At 38.2% G+C, this 23278-nt stretch overlaps 1 protein-coding gene across 4 annotated transcripts in view; it reads left to right on the top strand.

The window, feature by feature from the left end:
• NSUN6 (NOP2/Sun RNA methyltransferase 6) overlaps nucleotides 1-23278 on the top strand; it is a 391580-nt gene that overhangs the window by 311436 nt on the left and 56866 nt on the right. For all 4 annotated transcript variants that reach the window (XM_053713964.1, XM_053713965.1, XM_053713966.1 and 1 more), the window contains one exon: nucleotides 11582-11730. In XM_053713964.1, the coding sequence (XP_053569939.1) occupies nucleotides 11582-11730 (149 nt within the window). The remainder of the gene's footprint in view (nucleotides 1-11581; nucleotides 11731-23278) is intronic.

Below are 23278 nucleotides of genomic sequence, written 5' to 3' on the forward strand. Positions count from 1 at the left end.
CTAATCCTAAGAATTCTAAGGAGAAATCGTTGCATTCTTTGGATGTTGTTAGAGCTTTGAAATATTATGTTGAAGCTACTAAGTCTTTCCGAAAGACTTCTAGTCTATTTGTTATCTTTTCCGGTTCTAGAAAAGGCCAGAAAGCTTCTGCCATTTCTTTGGCATCTTGGTTGAAATCTTTAATTCATCATGCCTATGTCGAGTCGGGTAAAACTCCGCCTCAAAGGATTACAGCTCATTCTACTAGGTCAGTTTCTACTTCCTGGGCGTTTAGGAATGAAGCTTCGGTTGATCAGATTTGCAAAGCAGCAACTTGGTCCTCTTTGCATACTTTTACTAAATTCTACCATTTTGATGTATTTTCTTCTTCTGAAGCAGTTTTTGGTAGAAAAGTACTTCAGGCAGCGGTTTCAGTTTGAATCTTCTGTTTATGTTTTCATTAAACTTTATTTTGGGTGTGGATTATTTTCAGCAGGAATTGGCTGTCTTTATTTTATCCCTCCCTCTCTAGTGACTCTTGCGTGGAAAGATCCACATCTTGGGTAGTCATTATCCCATACGTCACTAGCTCATGGACTCTTGCTAATTACATGAAAGAAAACATAATTTATGTAAGAACTTACCTGATAAATTCATTTCTTTCATATTAGCAATAGTCCATGAGGCCCACCCTTTTTGTGGTGGTTATGATTTTTTTGTATAAAGCACAATTATTCCAATTCCTTATTTTATATGCTTTTGCACTTTTTTCTTATCACCCCACTTCTTGGCTATTCGTTAAACTGATTTGTGGGTGTGGTGAGGGGTGTATTTATAGGCATTTTGAGGTTTGGGAAACTTTGCCCCTCCTGGTAGGAATGTATATCCCATACGTCACTAGCTCATGGACTCTTGCTAATATGAAAGAAATGAATTTATCAGGTAAGTTCTTACATAAATTATGTTTTTTGTTTCATTATTTATTATTATTATATTTTTTATATTTTTTATTTTATTTTATCTTATTTTCTTTTCTTTAGGGATATCAAAAAATGTATAAGTTTAATTATGTGTCAATAGAATTGTATATTTCATTTATTTATTATATTTTTTTAGTAAAACTAACTAAATCTATAGTGAGCGCTATATAAACACATATTGACACTCTAAGTATAAGTATAAGTAACCACTAAACATGAAAAATATGATTCTGAGTAAGTTAACATAAACATTTATTTACATTATCAGCAATTTATTATATACAGGAAAGATTAGATAGTGTAAATAAGAATTGTCAAAGAATCTTTTTATTTAAGTGTATATTAATTCCAATGACTAATGGGTTTGTAACAAAAAAACAATTATGTAGCAGTTAAGGATATACTTTAGAACGAGAACCAAGTTCAGTAAAAATATTGGCAACAAATAAATTAAATTTGTAATAATTAAAGGTTAACTTCTGTTATAATCTATCATTAAAATTATAACCAGCAAAGCAATTTCAATGAGAGAGCTCTAAAGGCAATAAAAAATAGAGAGAGCCGCAAAAAACGTCATTTTGAGACTGACCAATGAAACGAAAGGCGGCACTATTTGAATCTTGTATTCTGATACACACAGCATCTTGAAAAAGCCCGCAGATTGGGTGAAACGCGTAGAAAGCTGTGTCCACTTATTACTGAAAGACTGCCATTGAAACCGGGAGGTCAAGCAAGCTGCATACCGGGAGGACTTCAGAAAGCTGCCCACAGGGAACTAGCGAAAGGTGTATCTCCTTTTCCTGCGTACACTGAAGTACTAAGAGCAGGAGCTAAAAAGAAAAACTCAATACCGGTTTAGCCTGAGGTGACTTGCGCAAGTCTGAAGAATACCGGAGTTAAACAACATTTACCACCTGGAGTGGTGCTGTGCTGAAGTGCACCTGATCTTGGAGAACAAACGCTGGAGGGTGAGATTACCTGCATAGCAGGCTGTAAACTTATCTACCCCAAATGTTGATATTTGTGCATTAAGATCCGCAAACACAATACTCTGTTCCTTATACAAACATTAAGCGAAAGAAAGTTTTAAATAATGGCTGGCCACCAAAGTTTAAAGCCCTATTATCGCTACACATATATATATATATATATAAGGAATTGCCAGAAAATATTCAGGAGCTATCTGAAATGTTCAATACCAAGTTTTGAAAAAAGACTGCAAGCCTTATTTACAGATCAAATAGTGGAAGGAATTTCACAAAGTTGAACTATACATCGATTCCTTTGCCGCAAAAAATCCTAATATCTATTGTGTCATCAACCTTCTCTTCTAACTCTATATCTACTATTTTTTGTCTTCAGGAATAGACTTTGTACTTTTATTCATGTATTTGAAATAAGAAACCAAAGGAAACATTTTTTGCAACCCAAAAAGTGGGCTCTCTCTCATTGCTTTGCCTATGTTTTTACCATACCCTATAAAATTAAAAAAAAACTATCACTTATTAAATACCATTCCATATAGATCACAACATTTAACTAAAGATTCCCACAAAATTGTGTGATATTTATTCAAACCTAATCAGAATTTAATTAAGTTTTGAGTAACTAACTAATAGAAGTGGTTAACATCAGAAATAACAATTTCATTTACCACCTGGAGCGGTGCTGTGCTGAAGTGCACCTGATCTTGGAGAACAAACGCTGGAGGGTGAGATTACCTGCATAGCAGGCTGTAAACTTATCTACCCCAAATGTTGATATTTGTGCATTAAGATCCGCAAACACAATACTCTGTTCCTTATACAAACATTAAGTGAAAGAAAGTTTTAAATAACGGCTGGCCACCAAAGTTTAAAGCCCTATTATCGCTACACATATATATATAAGGAATTGCCAGAAAATATTCAGGAGCTATCTGAAATGTTCAATACCAAGTTTTGAAAAAAGACTGCAAGCCTTATTTACAGATCAAATAGTGCAAGGAATTTCACAAAGTTGAACTATACATCGATTCCTTTGCCGCAAAAAATCCTAATATCTATTGTGTCATCAACCTTCTCTTCTAACTCTATATCTACTATTTTTTGTCTTCAGGAATAGACTTTGTACTTTTATTCATGTATTTGAAATAAGAAACCAAAGGAAACATTTTTTGCAACCCAAAAAGTGGGCTCTCTCTCATTGCTTTGCCTATGTTTTTACCATACCCTATAAAATTAAAAAAACCTATCACTTATTAAATACCATTCCATATAGATCATAACATTTAACTAAAGATTCCCACAAAATTGTGTGATATTTATTCAAACCTAATCAGAATTTAATTAAGTTTTGAGTAACTAACTAATAGAAGGGGTTAACATCAGAAATAACAATTTCATTTACCACCTGGAGCGGTGCTGTGCTGAAGTGCACTTGATCTTGGAGAACAAACGCTGGAGGGTGAGATTACCTGCATAGCTGTTGTGTCATCAACCTTCTCTTCTAACTCTATATCTACTATTTTTTGTCTTCAGGAATAGACTTTGTACTTTTATTCATGTATTTCAAATAAGAAACCAAAGGAAACATTTTTTTGCAACCCAAAAAGTGGGCTCTCTCTCATTGCTTTGCCTATGTTTTTACCATACCATTTTTTTATCGTTTTTTTTTTGCATAAAGTTTTGTATTGTATATAATATGCTTTATTAAATTGTTTTATGAGTTGATCAACCACCTTAGAAGAAAATTCATTGAATACAAATTGTATTTTATCTGTTATTACAATTTTATTGAAATAATATTAAAATAAGCCTTATTAACTAACGGCTAGATTTAGAGTTGGGCGGTAGCCGTGAAAACCAGCGTTAGAGGCTCCTAATGCTGGTTTTTACCGCCCTCTGGTATTTGGAGTCAGTCAGGAAAGGGTCTAACGCTCACTTTGCAGCCGCGACTTTTCCATACCGCAGATCCCCTTACGTCAATTGCGTATCCTATCTTTTCAATGGGATCTTTCTAACGCCGGTATTTAGAGTCGTGGCTGAAGTGAGCGTTAGAAATCTAACGACAAAACTCCAGCCGCAGAAAAAAAACAGGAGTTAAGAGCTTTCTGGGCTAACGCCGGTTTATAAAGCTCTTAACTACTGTGCTCTAAAGTACACTAACACCCATAAACTACCTATGTACCCCTAAACCAAGATCCCCCCACATCGCCGCCACTCTATTAAATTTTTTAACCCCTAATCTTCCGCTCCATACACCGCCGCCAGCTAAGTTATCCCTATGTACCCCTAATCTGCTGCCCCTAATACCGCCGACACCTATATTATATTTATTAACCCCTAATCTGCCCCCCCCCCCCCAACGTCGCCGCCACCTACCTTCACTTATTAACCCCTAATCTGCCGAGCGGACCTCACCGCTACTATAATAAAGTTATTAACCCCTAATCCGCCTCACTCCCGCCTCAATAACCCTATAATAAATAGTATTAACCCCTTATCTGCCCTCCCTAACATAAATTTTTTAACCCCTAAGGCTAATTCTAACCCTAACACCCCCCTAACTTAAATATAATTTAAATCTAACGAAATAAATTAACTATTATTAAATAAATTAATCCTATTTAAAGCTAAATACTTACCTGTAAAATAAACCCTAATATAGCTACAATATAAATTATAATTATATTGCTGCTATTTTAGGATTCATATTTATTTTACAGGCAACTTTGTAATTATTTTAACCAGGTACAATAGCTATTAAATAGTTAATAACTATTTAATAGTTACCTAGTTAAAATAATTACAAAATTACCTGTAAAATAAATCCTAACCTAAGTTACAATTAAACCTAACACTACACTATCAATAAATTAATTAAATAAAATACCTACAATTACCTACAATTAAACCTAACACTACACTATCAATAAATTATTTAAATACAATACCTACAAATAAATAGATTTAAATAAACTAACTAAAGTACAAAAAATAAAAAAGAACTAAGTTACAAAAAATAAAAAAATATTTACAAACATTAGAAAAATATTACAACAATTTTAAACTAATTACACCTACTCTAAGCCCCCTAATAAAATAACATACCCCTAATCTAACCCAAACCCCCCTTAAATAAACCTAACACTACCCCCCTGAAGATCATCCTACCTTGTCTTCACCACACCGGGTATCACACCGATCCTTCCTGGCTCTGAAGTCTTCATCCAAGCCCAAGCAGGGGCTGGCGATCCATAATCAGGCTGAAGTCTTCTATCAAGCGTCGGCTGAAGAGGTCCAGAAGAGGCTCCAAAGTCTTCATCCTATCCGGGAAGAAGAGGCGATCCAAGCGGCATCTTCTATCTTCATCCGATGACGAACGGCTCCATCCTGAAGACCTCCAGCGCGGATCTATCCTCTTCTTCCGACGTCCAACTGAAGAATGAAGGTTCCTTTAAGGGACGTCATCCAAGATGGCGTCCCTCAAATTCCGATTGGCTGATAGGATTCTATCAGCCAATCAGAATTAAGGTAGGAAAATTCTGATTGGCTGATGGAATCAGCCAATCAGATTCAAGTTCAATCCGATTGGCTGATCCAATCAGCCAATCAGATTGAGATTGCATTCTATTGGCTGATCGGAACAGCCAATAGAATGAGAGCTCAATCTGATTGGCTGATCCAATCAGCCAATCAAATTGAACTTGAATCTGATTGGCTGATTCCATCAGCCAATCAGAATTTTCCTACCTTAATTCCGATTGGCTGATAGAATCCTATCAGCCAATCGGAATTCGAGGGACGCCATCTTGGATGATGTCCCTTAAAGGAACCTTCATTCTTCAGTTGGACGTCGGAAGAAGAGGATAGATCCGCGCTGGAGGTCTTCAGGATGGAGCCGTTCGTCATCGGATGAAGATAGAAGATGCCGCTTGGATCAAGATGGTTGCCGGTCCGGATCGCCTCTTCTTCCCGGATAGGATGAAGACTTTGGAGCCTCTTCTGGACCTCTTCAGCCGACGCTTGATAGAAGACTTCAGCCGGATTATGGATCGCCAGCCCCTGCTTGGGCTTGGATGAAGACTTCAGAGCCAGGACGGATCGGTGTGATACCCGGTGTGGTGAAGACAAGGTAGGATGATCTTCAGGGGGGGTAGTGTTAGGTTTATTTAAGGGGGGTTTGGGTTAGATTAGGGGTATGTGGGTGGTGGGTTTTAATGTTGGGGGGGGGTTTGTATTTTTTTTTTGCAGGCAAAAGAGCTGAATTCTTTGGGGCATGCCCCACAAAGGGCCCTTTTAAGGGCTGGTAAGGTAAAAGAGCTTTGAACTTTTTTAATTTAGAATAGGGTAGGGCATTTTTTTATTTTGGGGGGCTTTGTTATTTTATTAGGGGGCTTAGAGTAGGTGTAATTAGTTTAAAATTGTTGTAATATTTTTCTAATGTTTGTAAATATTTTTTTATTTTTTGTAACTTAGTTCTTTTTTATTTTTTGTACTTTAGTTAGTTTATTTAAATGTATTTATTTGTAGGTATTGTATTTAATTAATTTATTGATAGTGTAGTGTTAGGTGTAATTGTAGGTATTTTATTTAATTTATTTATTGATAGTGTAGTGTTAGGTTTAATTGTAACTTAGGTTAGGATTTATTTTACAGGTAATTTTGTAATTATTTTAACTAGGTAACTATTAAATAGTTATTAACTATTTAATAGCTATTGTACCTGGTTAAAATAATTACAAAGTTACCTGTAAAATAAATATAAATCCTAAAATAGCTACAATATAATTATAATTTATATTGTAGCTATATTAGGGTTTATTTTACAGGTAAGTATTTAGCTTTAAATAGGAATAATTTATTTAATAAGAAATAATTTATTTAGTTAGATTTAAATTATATTTAACTTAGGGGGGTGTTAGTGTTAGGGTTAGAATTAGCTTTAGTGGTTAATACATTTATTATAGTAGCGGTGCGATCCGGTCGGCAGATTAGGGGTTAATGTTTGAAGTTAGGTGTCGGCGATGTTAGGGAGGGCAGATTAGGGGTTAATACTATTTATTATAGGGTTATTGAGGCGGGAGTGAGGCGGATTAGGGGTTAATACATTTATTATAGTAGCGGTGCGGTTCGGTCGGCAGATTAGGGGTTAATTATTGTAGGTAGGTGGAGGCGACGTTGTGGGGGGCAGATTAGTGGTTAATAAATATAATATAGGGGTCGGCGGTGTTAGGGGCAGCAGATTAGGGGTACATAGGTATAATGTAGGTAGCGGAGGTGTACGGAGCGGCAGATTAGGGGTTAAAAAAAATATGCAGGTGTCAGCGATAGCGGGGTCGGCAGATTAGGGGTTAATAAGTTTAAGGTTAGGGGTGTTTAGACTTTGGGGTACATGTTAGAGTGTTAGGTGCAGTGTTTCCCCATAGAAAACAATGTAGCTGCGTTAGGAGCTGAACGCTGCTTTTTTGCAGGTGTTAGGTTTTTTTTTCAGCTCAAACAGCCCCATTGTTTTCTATGGGGGAATCGTGCACGAGCACGTTTTTGAAGCTGGCCGCGTCCGTAAGCACCGCTGGTATCGAGAGTTGCAGTGGCGTTAAATATGCTCTACGCTCTCTTTTTTGGAGCCTAACGCAGCCATTCTGTGAACTCTAAATACCAGCGGTATTTAAAAGGTGCGGGGGGAAAAAAGCACGCGTAGCTAACGCACCCCTTTGGCCGCAGAACTCTAAATCTAGCCGTAAATAAGTTACTCTTCTAAATTTATTGATCCAGTGAGCTACTACTGTTATTGAAGAATCACATTAATATATAATCAGAAAGTTACAAGTTCTATCCCTCCATATATCCAATAGCAGCCATAGTTTTTTAAGTCCAGCGCTAGAAACCTTTTATATATATTAAATAGGGGATATTTAACAGCTTTGTTGTGGTGCTCTTTGCCGCCTCCTGCTGGGCAGGAGTGATATTCCCAACAGTAATTGATGATGATCCGTGGACTCATCGTGTCAAGAAAGAAATAAATTTATCAGGTAAGCATAAATTTTGTTTTTGAGCTCATTTTACTCAAATTACACACAATTACAATCAAATCAAATACAGTGGATACTTGCTGTGTTTTTACTGTTTTACAATATGTTTTATTAAAATTGTATTCTTCATAAAAAAGGAAGTAACTGTTGATAATATAACAATAAATATTGTGTGTGCTCAGCAGTTTCGCAGCAGAATATTGTAACAAGCTCGGCCTGAGGGTAAAGTTTGTGAGAAACAGACGGGCCCGGTGTTCACACGTTATGTGTCAGATTTCTAAGAAAATGCACACAGGCTGTTCTTGGAGCACTCGATAAGTTCTTCTCAAGGGTCTGGCTTTTTTTAGTTATTCATTCTTTCATAAACTTTGCATTGAAATGCAAAAATGTCAATATGTTCACATACTCTTGGCTGAGACTGGCTCTCTTTTTGCAAGGTAGTTTGCCTGCAGCAGAGAAGAGGTGCTCAGATAGTGTTGAGGTGCCTGAGATGCATAAGTAGGGTTTTGCCAATTTCACAAAGGTGGGATATTTAACTTTGTTAGCTCTCCACCAATGCAAGGGGCCTCTTAGCAAAGTAAGCCTGGACTTCATTCTAACATAAACTATCTTTAATATCTATATGCAATGTTAACCAGTTATAAGGTTAGGGAAAAAATATCTAGTCCCCTCTTAAAATAACCGATATATACTTATAGAGGTTGAAATTGGTACATATTACAATAATTAAAAATATATAAAAAAAAAAGTCAAAAGCGCTAAAGGACCTTATTTATATCAATAACAGGACAAAGCCTTACACATTTATCTATACAGTGCATATAATCAGCAATAGTAAGCGATCCGCTAATAATTGTGCAAACGGATAATTGTTCATATATAATATAGCTCCCATTAATCTAGGGCTAGGTATAAACAAGCTCAGCACTATATCATGCATCATACAGTCCCAAATCACCTGATGTAATAAACAATGCAAATGATAATTCCTATTTTATTTCTTGGTTGCACATAAGCCAGGAGTAGTTAAAAACTTAAAAATAAAGTTTTTCTGTCCTGAAAAAGTGAAACGTTAATGCCTGTAGACATCCTTTAAGCTAAGGACATAACCATAAAACACAATACCATGTGCGGGAGCTCATTGGAGTTAAGCAGCGGGTGCCATGCACAGACCAACTAATTGCAAACCAACTAATCGATTATGAGATTTGTTGACAACTATTTTCATAATCGATTATTATTGATTATATTGATTAGTTGTTGCAGCTCTATGTGTGTGCATATGTGTGTATGTATATATATATATATATATATATGTATGTATTTATGTGTGTACATATGTATTTATATGTGTATATATGTATTTACAGATATATATATATATATATATATATATATACTGTGTGTGTATATATATATATATATATATATATATATATATATATATATATACAGTATATACACACAGTATCTTACAAAAGTGAGTACACCCCTCACATTTTTTTAAATATTTTATTATATCTTTTCATGTGACAACACTGAAGAAATTACACTTTGCTACAATGTAAAGTCGTGAGTGTACAGCCTGCATAACAGTGTACATTTGCTGTCCCCTCAGAATAACTCAACACACAGCCATTAATGTCTAAACCGTTGGCAACAAAAGTGAGTACACCCCAAAGTGAAAATGTCCAAATTGGGCCCAATTAGCCATTTTCCCTCCCCGGTGTCATGTGACTCGTTAGTGTTAAAAGGTCTCAGATGTGAATGGGAAGCAGGTGTGTTAAATTTGGTGTTATCGCTCTCACACTCTTTCATACTGGTCACTGGAAGTTCAACATGGCACCTCATGGCAAAGAACTCTCTAAGGATCTGAAAAAGAATTGTTGCTCTACTTAAAGATGGCCTAGGCTATAAGAAGATTGCCAAGACACTGAAACTGAGCTGCAGCACGGTGGGCAAGACCATACAGTGGTTTCACAGGTCAGGTTCCACTCCGAACAGGCCATGGTCGAACCAAAGAGGTTGAGTGTACATGCTCAGCATCATATCCAGAAGTTGTCTTTCGGAAATAGACGTATGAGTGCTGCCATCATTGCTGCAGAGGTTGAAGGGGTGGGGGGTCAGCCTGTCAGTGCTTAGACCATATGCCGCACACTGCATCAAATTGGTCTGCATGGCTGTCTTCCCAGAAGGAAGCCTCTTCTAAAGATGATGCACAAGAAATCCCGCAAACAGTTTGCTGAAGACAAACAGACTAAGGACATGGATTACTGGAACCATGTCTTGTGGTCCGATGAGACCAAGATAAACTTATTTGATTCAGATGGTGTCAAGCGTGTTGCGGCAACCAGGTGAGGAGTACAAAGACAAGTGTGTCTTACATACAGTCAAGCATGGTGATGGGAGCGTCATGGTCTGGGCCTGCATGAGTGCTGCCGGCACTGGGGAGCTACAGTTTATTGAGGGAACCATGAATGCCAACATGTACTGTGACATACAGAAGCAGAGCATGATCCCCTCCCTTCGGAGAATGGGCCGTAGGGCAGTATTGCAACATAACGACCCCAAACACACCTCCAAGATGACCACTGCCTTGCTAAAGAAGCTGAGGGTAAAGGTGATGGACTGGCCAAGCATGTCTCCAGACCTAAACCCTATTGAGCATTTGTGGGGCATCCTCAAATGGAAGGTGGGGGAGCTCAAGGTCTCTAACATCCACCAGCTCTGTGATGTTGTCATGGAGGAGTGGAAGAGGACTCCAGTGGCAACCTGTGAAGCTCTGGTGAACTCCATGACTAAGAGGGTTAAGGTAGTCCTGGAAAATAATATTGGCCACACAAAGGGGCCTATCTATCAAGCTCCGAATGGAGCTTGATGCCCCGTGTTTTTAAAGATCGCTGCTCCATAACCCTGTCTGCCTACTCTGGTGAGGCGGACAGGAATCGCCGGAATTCAACCCGATCGAGTACGATCGGGTTAATTAACACCCCACTGCTGGCGGCCGATTGGCCACGTGTCTTCAGCGGCAATGCTGAATACGGAGAGCGTATTGCTCTCCCCATTCAGCGATGTCTGTCGGACCAGGTTTGACAGACATTTTATAAATAGGCCTCAAAATATTGACACTTTGGGCCCAATTTGGACATTTCCGCTTAGGGGTGTACTCACTTTTATGCAATATTCATATTAAATAAAGGTTTTATCTATGTATTTATTGTGAATATTTCACATTCCAATGTTCTGCACATAGAGCGAAAAACGTTAAACTTCAATAATATGAGCGTGTATAAACTTACCATGTTTGTATCCTTATGCAAAGCCTTGATAATCATTTTTTTCAATTTTAATTTAATTAGGTATATCACCAAGGACTTTAGGTCACTTTTTATTCTTTGATGCTTTGTTTATTTTATTTATTGTGACAATATCTGACATGCAATAAATAAAGTTGAATTTAAAAAAAGGAGGATATATGCTACCATATACTATTTACATGTTAAGTGCATTTAAAATGTATTGTTGTAATTTGCTATGTACTATTCAAGCAAACAATATGCTGTTTATATTTTTATGCAAATTTTTCTAAAACAATATTGTTTTTTAATAGGTGGGCCTCCATTTTTACCAGAGTCTTTTGACAGAATTCTGTTAGATGCTCCATGCAGTGGTTTGGGACAAAGACCAAATATGGTTTGCAGTTTATCATTGAAAGAAGTAACATCTTATCAGCCCTTACAGCGCAAACTTTTTAGTGTGGTATGTAACAAAACATAGTTTTATTTACAAATTTTCCATTGTAAAACATGGTTTAAAGGGACATTAAACACTTTGAGATTATAATATAAAATGATAAATCATATATATATATATATATATAAACGTCTGCAATATACTTTCATTATTTATTTTGCCCCCTTTACCTGTTATTCCATTCTGTGAGCTTTTCCGTTAGTAATTGAAGTACAGAACACTGTTGTATTCCAAACAGCTGTTGGCTGCACCCTCTAGTGACCTATATATAACTCTCCTTAATTGACCACAGAAGAGAAGGTAACCTAAGTTAGAACATGGCAGCTCCCATTGTTTTATAGACACTAAAATTGTACTTATTTTGTCAATATTTAATCAGCAAATGACACTTTAAAAAAAATACATCTACATGCTATTCTCAGACTAATCTTTTCTTTGAATGCATCATTCTATCTAGCATTTATTTAGTTTTTAATGTCCCTTTAAGTTGATTCTTTTTATCACCTATTTAGCTGTGTCATAAACCTAAGTGTATAGTTTTAGAAATAACATTTGTTTATGAAAAGTTTTCCATATAAAAACTGACTTTTCAAATGTCTTACTCCTGACAATAATAAAGGTTGTAGCAGGAATTTTAGTAGTGAATCTTTTTTTAGATATTGTTAAAAATCTGCAGGTTTAGGTCTACGTTCTATAATGCAAGTTAATTGGAAAATATTTGGTGTGCTTCAATGGCTCAACAGATTAATAATAAATTAGCACAGGCATAGAATATGTGTGTGTATGTATGGATGTGTATATGTGTATGTATGTTTATATATGTGTGTGTGTATATGTATGTATGTATATATATGTATATATATATGTATATATATATATGTGTATATATATATATATATATATATATATATATATATATATATATATATATATATATACTGTGTATATATATATATATAATGTTTGTGTGTGTGTCAAGCTCTCATCTAATATTAAAAGCAAAAATGGAAAGGTTAGTTACCGCATCCGGCCAAATGGGACAAACCCAGGTACCACGTCAAGGTCCTTTCCAAAAACCTGGGTCCCTAAAACAGCCACACAATGCAAGCTCTCAATCCAAACAAACTGGGAACAAGTGAAGGGTGCACAGGCTTATGTAATCACCCCAGTCATATACAAAACACGGAAGAGGACTGCACACCCTTCACTTGTTCCCAGTTTGTTTGGATTGAGAGCTTGCATTGTGTGGCTGTTTTAGGTTCCCAGGTTTTTGGAAAGGACCTTGACGTGGTACCTGGGCTTGTCCCATTTGGCCAGATGCGGTAACTAACCTTTCCATTTTAGCTTTAAATCTTAGCTTGCTAGTGAGTGCAGGGCTTTCTCTGTGTGTTGTATTAATTTGATTTGTTATTTCCCCTATGGTTCTTGCACCCAGACCTGTCTGGGTTAACTGCCTGTGACTCTAGGGACAGCACAGCTTCTTGTGAGTGCCAGTGAGCACCCAGGGCTGAGCATGTTGCAGGATCATGGGATGTGTACCCGGTCCAGTCTAGGAGTTCAGTCCCCTTCCGTGTTTTGTATGTATGTATATATATATATATATATATATATATATATATATATATATATATATATATATATATATATACAGATTAGCAAGGCAATACGGCACACTCAGCTTAAACAGTACATACAGTAGAACAGATGAGCTGAATCCAACGGACGGTCTCCGTGTTGCAAAGGATCCAAGAACAGCAGGCACACAGGTTTTCATCAATAATCCGTTTTATTTAGGGCAAAAAGAAACCAGACGTTTCGGCTCTGACACAAGCCTTTTTCAATGGTATTCAAACCGGACGTGTCAAACAGCACACAGACCCCTACCTTAAATACCCACCCATCCTCATGTGAGCACCAATCAGCAAACACACCCAAGACGCACCATCAAACAAACAGTAACAGACCGGGCTTCAAAACACAGCTGTTTCAGAGCAGACGCGGCGTGACGTCATCACACTAACTGCGCCTCAGAGAATCGCTTAGAGCTCCGGGTAACCATGGAGACACAGTGTACACATAAACATAAGTGCTCAATGGTAATGTGAGGGGGCGCGAGCTCAGATGTGTGACTGTCAGGTGCGATATAACCAAACAGTGGGCCGTGAGTGAAAGCCCAAAAGAAAATACATTAGCATATATATATATATGCAAAAGAAAGGTATCTAAATATTGTTGAACAGGAAAAAATCAGTACATATGAATTAATTTCAAATATGCTACTTAAACCAAAGGTTGAACAAATATCACAGCCCTCTATACACACGGTATCAAGGCTTGTGGGCAGTAGCAAGAACAAAGGGGAAGGACCCCAATACATATCATATCTTGTTAACTATTCAAATTACATCATGCACTAGAGGATTAGGTAGAAGCATAGAACAGGATGACTCCCAGATAGCCATGGCTTATTTGTACTTATAACAACAGCCAAAGTCTATATTGGCATTAAGACCCCGAGGGGCAACAGTGTCCAAAGTAAAAATCCACCGAGCTTCCATCCTTAGTAAGGCTTGACCTCTGTCGCCACCCCGCCGATGGCGGGGTACATGGTCAATCAACATCACTCGCAAGGAAGAGACACCATGTCCTGCTGCTGCAAGGTGGCGTGCAACTGGCTGTTCCGACTCCCGCAAAGAGAGACAGCTTGAAGAGATGTCCCAAAAATTTTTGGAGAGGGGTTATCCACCCACTCTTATAGATCAACAATGCTGTGTAGCAAGGAAATTGACACAAGATTCATTAACCACAAAAACCACAAAAAGGACTACGATTGAACAGCCCAAGCGGCTGAATTTCATAACTACTTACACCCCAGGGTCTAAGTTAGTTCAAACTGTGATCAAGAAGAATTGGTTGATGCTCTCTAAGGACACTAGCCTTCCCTTTGTTGATACTCCAGTACCACGGCTGGTATACAAACGAGCAAGTAACCTCAGGGATTTATTGGTGCTTAGTGATCCTACACACTGCTATGAAAAGCAGATGTAGCTAACTAGAGGCAAACCTGGGTGCTACAAATGTGGCAATTGTGTCACATGTAATAATCTCATAACGGGAACCTCTTTTCAACACCCCCACAATAACAGGCGCTATAAGATCAAACACAGACTAACATGTACCTCAGAATTTGTGGTCTATGCTATCATTTGTCCATGTTCGACATACTACATAGGCAAGACGGTAACGCTGTTCAAGGAACTCTTGGCAAATCATAAAACAGCCATCTGTCAGGCCATCAACAAAGGACAGTCGGAACAGCCAGTTGCACGCCACTTTGCAGCAGCAGGACATGGTGTCTCTTCCTTGCGAGTGATGTTGATTGACCATGTACCCCGCCATCGGCGGGGTGGCGACAGAGGTCAAGCCTTACTAAGGATGGAAGCTCGGTGAATTTTTACTTTGGACACTGTTGCCCCTCGGGGTCTTAATGCCAATATAGACTTTGGCTGTTGTTATAAGTACAAATAAGCCATGGCTATCTGGGATTCATCCTGTTCTATGCTTTTACTTGGGGTATTGGGGTCCTTCCCCTTTGTTCTTGCTACTGCCCACAATCCTGTTCTATGCTTCTACTTGGGGTATTGGGGTCCTTCCCCTTTGTTCTTGCTACTGCCCACAAGCCTTGATACTGTGTGTATAGAGGGCTGTGATATTTGTTTAACCTTTGGTTTAAGTAGCGTATTTGAAATGAATTCATATGTACTGATTTTTTTCTTGTTCAACAATATTTAGATACCTTTCTTTTGTATATATATGCTAATGTATTTTTCTTTTGGGCTTTCACTCACAGCCCACTGTTTGGTTATATCGCACCTGACAGTCACACATCTGAGCTCGCGCCCCCTCACATTACCATTGAGCACTTATGTTTATGTGTACACTGCGTCTCCATGGTTACCCGGAGCTCTAAACAATTCTCTGAGGCGCAGTTAGCGTGATGACGTCACGCCGCGTCTGCTCTGAAACAACTGTGTTTTGAAGCCCGGTCTATTACTGTTTGTTTGAGGGTGCGTCTCGGGTGTGTTTGCTGATTGGTGCTCACATGGGGATGGGTGGGTATTTAAGGTAGGGGTCTGTGTGCTGTTTGACACATCCGGTTTGAATACCATTGAAAAAGGCTCATGTCAGAGCCGAAACATCTGGTTTCTTTTTGCACTGAATAAAACGGATTATTGATGAAAACCTGTGTGCCTGCTGTTCTTGGATCCTTTGCAACACGGAGACCGTCCGTTGGATTCAGCTAATCTGTTCTACTATATATATATATATATATATATATATATATATATATATAATATATATTATATATAATTATATATTATATATATATATATATAGTGTTATAATATGTGTGTAGCTAGCATAAGAATTGAGGTGTTCTGAAGAAGGGGAGTTTTGTTCCCCGAAACGTCAATAAATTTGACTAATTGTGGTTTGCCTCTGACTTTGTTGAAGCTTGCTGTATGTACACAGAGGGACCAGGTGGTTGACCCCAGGAGGGCGGATTCACATCTTGGATTGTTATATATATATATATATATATATAGCAAAACAGGAAACAGCACTCTCTGGACTTAAGTAAAAAACAAGTAGTTTATTCAGTAACGTTTCGTGGAATGCTCCCCTTCATCAGACCCGGTCTGATGAAGGGGAGCATTCCACGAAACGTTACTGAATAAACTACTTGTTTTTTACTTAAGTCCAGAGAGTGCTGTTTCCTGTTTTGCTACATTTCAACTACTCTAGCACCCTGGCCCTTGGAGAACTGTTTGTGAGAGTGCAACTGACTCTTTTTGCTTATATATATATATATATATATATATATATATATATATATATATATATATATATATATATATAATTTCCAATATTCACTCCATGTGAGTAAAATAATGCTGCACTCACCGGTCTTGTAGAAAATGTTTCTTTATTGTATACAAATGACAATATTCATCACACAAGTACCCCCAGACGTGTGATGAATATTGTCATTTTGTCATTTGTATACAATAAAGAAACATTTTCTACAAGACCGGTGAGTGCAGCATTATTTTACTCACATGGAGTGAATATTGGAAATTATATGTTTCTCTTACATTGGTGTGTCCGGTCCACGGCTTCATCCTTACTTGTGGGATATTCTCAATCCCTACAGGAAGTGGCAAAGAGAGCACACAGCAGAGCTGTCCATATAGCTCCTCTCAGGCTCCGCCCCCCCAGTCATTCTCTTTGCCGCTCTAAACAAGTAGCATCTCCACGGGGGTGGTAAAGAGTTTGTGGTGTTAGTCTGAAGTTGGCTAATTCTTTCATTACAGATGCCGCTCTTCAGTTAGCTAAATTAGCGGCGAAAAATTCTGGTTTTGCAATCGTGGCGCGCAGGGCGCTTTGGCTAAAATCTTGGTCGGCGGATGTGTCGTCCAAAACAAAATTGCTTAATATTCCTTTCAAGGGTAAGACCCTTTTCGGGCCAGAGTTGAAAGAGATTATTTCTGATATTACTGGAGGAAAGGGCCATGCCCTTCCACAAGATAGACCTTTCAAGGCTAAAAATAGGTCTAATTTTCGTTCCTTTCGCAATTTCAGGAACGGACCCGCTTCTACTTCTACAGCCACTAAGGAAGAGGTTAACGCTTCCCAATCCAAACCTGCATGGAAACCCATGCAAGGCTGGAACAAGGGTAAAAAGGCCAAGAAGCCTGCTGCTGCTACCAAGACATCATGAAAGGGTAGCCCCCGATCCGGGACCGGATCTAGTAGGGGGCAGACTTTCTCTCTTTGCTCAGGCCTGGGCAAGAGATGTTCTGGATCCCTGGGCGTTAGAAATTGTCTCTCAGGGGTACCTTCTGGAATTCAAGGACCTTCCTCCAAGGGGAAGGTTCCACATGTCTCGCTTGTCTTTAGAACAGACAAAGAGACAGGCATTCTTACTTTGCATAGAAGATCTTTTAAAGATGGGAGTAATACACTTAGTCCCAACTGCAGAACGAGGACGGGGTTTTTACTCAAACCTGTTTGTAGTTCCCAAAAAGGAAGGAACTTTCAGACCAATTCTAGACTTAAAAATCCTAAACAAAATTCTCAGAGTTCCATCATTCAAGATGGAAACTATCCGGACAATCTTACCGATGATCCAGGAGGGTCAATATATGACTACCGTGGATTTAAAGGATGCGTACCTGCATATTCCTATCCACAAGGATCTCCATCAGTTCCTAAGGTTCGCCTTCATGGACAAGCATTATCTGTTTGTGGCTCTTCCCTTCGGGTTGGCCACCGCTCTAAGATCTCACGGGTGGAAGGTGAACGTAGAAAAAAGTTCTCTGTCCCCGGTCACAAGGGTTCCCTTCCTGGGAACAATAATAGACTCAATAGAAATGAAAATCTTTCTGACGGAGGTCAGGAAGTTAAAACTTTCGAATTCCTGTAGAGTTCTTCATGCCAATCCTCAGCCTTCTGTGGCTGGGTGCATGGAGATAATCGGTCTAATGGTTGCGGCAATGGACACAGTCCCCTTTGCCAGAATTCATTTGAGACCACTGCAACTGTGCATGCTCAAACAGTGGAATGGGGATTATGCAGATTTGTCTCCCCAGATACAAATGGACCAGATAACCAGAAAATCGCTCCTCTGGTGGTTGTCTCTGGATCACCTGTCTCAGGGAATGAGTTTCCGCAGACCGGAGTGGATCATTGTCACGACCGACGCCAGTCTCTTAGGCTGGGGTGCGGTCTGGAACTCCCTGAAAGCTCAGGGTCTATGGTCTTGGGAGGAATCTCTTCTCCCGATAAACATTTTAGTATTGAGAGCGATATTCAATGCGCTCCAGGCCTGGCCTCAGCTGGCAGAGGCCAAATTCATCAGTTTTCAGTCGGACAACATAGAACTGGACCTGATGGCGTCCCGCCAGAACTCAAAAGTTCCCCTTTACGGGTCCAGGTCCAGGGATCCCAAGGCGACATTGATAGATGCTCTAGTAACGCCTTGGTCATTCAATCTGGCTTATGTCTTTCCACCGTTTCCTCTTCTCCCTCGGCTAGTAGCCAGAATCAAACAGGAGAAGGCTTCGGTAATTCTGAAAGCTCCTGCGTGGCCTCGCAGGACTTGGTATGCAGACTTGGTGGATATATCATCGGCTCCACCATGGAAGCTACCTTTGAGGCAGGACCTTCTAATCCAAGGTCCATTCAAACATCCAAACCTAGTTTGTCTGCAACTGACTGCTTGGAGATTGAACGCTTAATTCTAGCTAAGCGTGGGTTCTCTGAATCAGTTATAGATACTCTGATCCAGGCTAGAAAGCCTGTTACTAGGAAAATTTATCATAAGATATGGCAAAAATATCTTTGTTGGTGCGAATCCAAGGGTTACTCGTGGAGTAAGATTAGGATTCCAAGGTTGTTATCTAGTTCGTTGAAAGGACAGATATCTGCTCTGTCTATTCTGTTACATAAGCGCCTGGCAGCTGTGCCAGATGTGCAGGTGTTTGTACAGGCCTTAGTTAGGATCAAACCTGTTTACAGACATTTGGCTCCTCCATGGAGTCTAAATTTAGTTCTTTCAGTTCTTCAAGGGGTTCCGTTTGAACCTCTACATTCCGTAGATATTAAGTTACTATCTTGGAAAGTTTTGTTTTTGGTTGCTATTTCTTCTGCTCGAAGAGTTTCTGAATTGTCTGCTTTGCAGTGTACCTCACCCTATCTGGTGTTCCATACAGATAAGGTTGTTTTGCGTACCAAGCCTGGTAAGAATATTAACCAGGAAATAGTTGTTCCTTCTCTGTGTCCTAATCCAGTTTCTAAAAAGGAACGTCAGTTACACAATCTAGATGTGGTTCGTGCTTTAAAATTCTATTTAGAAGCAACAAAAGATTTCAGACAAGCATCATCCTTGTTTGTCGTTTATTCTGGTAAGAGGAGAGGTCAGAAAGCAACTGCTACCTCTCTTTCCTTCTGGCTAAAAAGCATCATCCGATTGGCTTATGAGACTGCCGGACGGCAGCCTCCTGAACGAATTACCGCTCACTCCACTAGAGCTGTTGCTTCCACATGGGCTTTCAAGAACGAGGCTTCTGTTGAACAGATTTGTAAGGCAGCGACTTGGTCTTCACTGCATACATTTGCCAAATTTTACAAATTCGATACTTTTGCTTCTTCGGAGGCTATTTTTGGGAGAAAGGTTTTACAAGCAGTGGTGCCTTCCGTTTAGGTTACCTGACTGTTTCCCTCCCTTCATCCGTGTCCTAAAGCTTTGGTATTGGTTCCCACAAGTAAGGATGAAGCCGTGGACCGGACACACCAATGTAAGAGAAAACAGAATTTATGCTTACCTGATAAATTTATTTCTCTTACAGTGTGTCCGGTCCACGGCCCACCCTGGCGATTTAGTCAGGTCTAAAAAAATTTTTTTGTAAACTACAGTCACCACTGCACCCTATGGTTCTCCTTTTTCTCCTAACCGTCGGTCGAATGAATGGGGGAGCGGAGCCTGGGGGGAGCTATATGGACAGCTCTGCTGTGTGCTCTCTTTGCCACTTCCTGTAGGGATTGAGAATATCCCACAAGTAAGGATGAAGCCGTGGACCGGACACACCGTAAGAGAAAGAAATTTATCAGGTAAGCATAAATTCTGTTATTGTATATGCAGCACCACTGCAATTGGATTGTGACTGATGGAGTGCACCTTATTTTGAAACTATATATATATATATATATATATATATATATATATATATACTGTGTGTGTGTGTGTATATATATATATATATATATATATATATATATATATATATAATATATATAGTTATAATATGTTTGTAGCTAGCATAAGAATTGAGTATCTACCCTCTGTTTAGATCTTTGTTCAAATACCTTTAATCCGTTGAAGCTAATGCTATTACAGGTCTTAAGAAATTGAGAATTGTTGCATAAAATTTGTGCTCAGTGCACAGTTAAAATATATAAAAAGTGAAATTCCTAGGTTTTCATTGTTACATAATAATGTGTATGTATATTGTGTATAGCCTTATACAATAATAACTAAAGGCACATGAAAGTCATAATTAAACTTTCATGATTCAGACAGATCATGCAATTTTAAGATACTTTTCAATTTACTTATTTTATCAAAATGACTGTTCTTTTTGTATGTTTTGATGAAAATCATACCTACATATGCTCAGGAGTAGCAATGTGCTAGCTGGTGATTGGTTTCTACACCAATATGCCCCTTGTCATTTGCCGTCACATACAGTGTGCTGTTTGGGTGGTATTGCTTCATTACCTGTAAAAAAGCAGTGTGGTACTCCATTCTCTTCTAACATTATCTTGTATTACTGTATAAATCAAGACCTTAAATTTATATTTCTTCAATAGGGTCTTCAGCTGCTCTTTTTTGTGATATTTCATGAATACCTCTATGAATATGCTGTGGTATATCTTGGATGTGTATTAGATACAACATCTTTGTTACATTTCTACTAATGTTACTTGAATGAAGCAATAAAGTTATCAGTTAAAGTTCCCATAAATATGTGGTGCTACCAGAAATATACTGTTTAAAGTAACAAAGAAGTGCAAAATGAAAATGCTTTAATCGGTTACAGTGTATTATTATTGCACTGCACACAACTATGGGGTTGATTCCAATCTTTTAGAAAGACTTATTTAATGATTTGTCTAAACAATTCCCCATAAACTTTGTTTAATGTGTTTTTCTGTTGAAAATCATTCGATAAGTTTCTTTCATAATGTGATGAGAATCCACGATCCATTACGCATTGGAGTCACTTCCTAGCCACTAGGTGGAGGCAAACATTCCCCAAAACTCTCAAGAGCACTTCATTCCTACCACTTCACTTGTATGCCAGTCTACTCTTTGCCTCCTAAGGGTAGGTGAAGAATTGAGGTGCTCCAGATTCTTTGTTGAGAGGGGTCCTTAGACTGTTTTGAGGCCCATTTCCCCACTCAGAGAACAGCCATGGTGAGAAAGAGGGGAAGTTGGAGTATGGGGCAGTGACACAATTACTCCTAGTGAAGAAATTAGTCACACGTCTGCCACAGGTGTTGCATGGACAGGTCCCTAACCTTCTCCTGTTGGGATATACTCTTCTCTTGAATCCTCTGCTGTAATGTGTTCAGCACTGGATAGGCTATCTACTGGAAACTGTCATATCTGCATTTAGTAATTACAGTGGATTGAGTGCTTGAAAGGTAAGTATGATTTTTGGCACTCTCATAGCTCACAGGCTATTAGCAGGTACATTTGCAATGACCATAGCCAGATGACGTACATATAGCATACATTCTTACACTAGACTTTATATAATATAAATGTCCTTGTATTTTTGGAGACTATAAGGGGCAGTAGAGATCTCGGTTTGGCATACACAATGCAACCGGTTTCTCAACTCAGCATGAGCTTTTTTCTCAGGCATAATCTGATTGAAACATGTGCTCCTTTATACAATGTTCAATTGAAATCACCTGGTGTAATTCACAATGTTACAAAAAATCCTTCTATTGTTTAAACATAGAAAAAAAATTCAAAAGTTTACATCAAACTTGTATGAGTTTTATAGAGGGTTAATCTAATCTGAAGAGGATACATTTTAAAAAAGCCACAATTCTATAAAAAGAAAAATATGTATACAAAAAATGTTAATCTAAAAAATGAATAATTGTATGTGATTAAACATTAGTTAAAGTGAAGGTAAACTTTGGTGAATGAAAGTCCGTTTTTTAAAAATAGAATTAAAAACAGGGGCACTTTCATTCATCAAAGTTTACAAAGCAGCCGTTTTGTTAAAAAATTACCTTTTTTTCTTTTCACTGCTACAGCAGCTTCCCCCACCTAGAGATCCTCTATTCACACATCAGGAATGACTAATCCTGCTTCCTCCTCCGTTTAACAAAACGGCTGCTTTGTAAACTTTTATGAATGAAAGTGCCCATTTTTAATAGTATTTTTAAAAACGGACTTTCGTTCACCAAAATTTACCTTCACTTTAAACACAAAACTTCTCTAATTTAATGATCAATATGATATTTAAAAAAAAAAAATCATGCATGATATGGTTACAGCGTGATTTTAATAGATCATGTGACCGTAAAGTGCAGTGTCCTGAATTAATTATTTTAATAAGTTCAAAAACAAGAGGTGATGTGTGTACATGATGATAATGTGAAAGGTGTTGTTATGATCAATATATGCAAAAATTATCTATGTATATAGATAATACGCCTGTTGTCTATAAAGCGATACTAAACCTTGTGCAGTGATTTGAAATAATAATCAATCATTATATGTGGGATTTTCGTATTAAACCTGATGTTTGTAAAAAAGGATATGCAAGACCCTGCAGTGTCTGGAAGTTAATGGTTATGCAGTTGTGCATTGGTGTCAATGTGCAAATTGGAAGAACAAGCGGTTATGTGTGTATATGATCCTAATGTGATTGATCTATGCATAAATAATCTATGTATAATAGGATAATAC

This window comes from Bombina bombina, chromosome 5 (assembly GCF_027579735.1).
Source record: "Bombina bombina isolate aBomBom1 chromosome 5, aBomBom1.pri, whole genome shotgun sequence".
Lineage (NCBI taxonomy): Eukaryota > Metazoa > Chordata > Amphibia > Anura > Bombinatoridae > Bombina > Bombina bombina.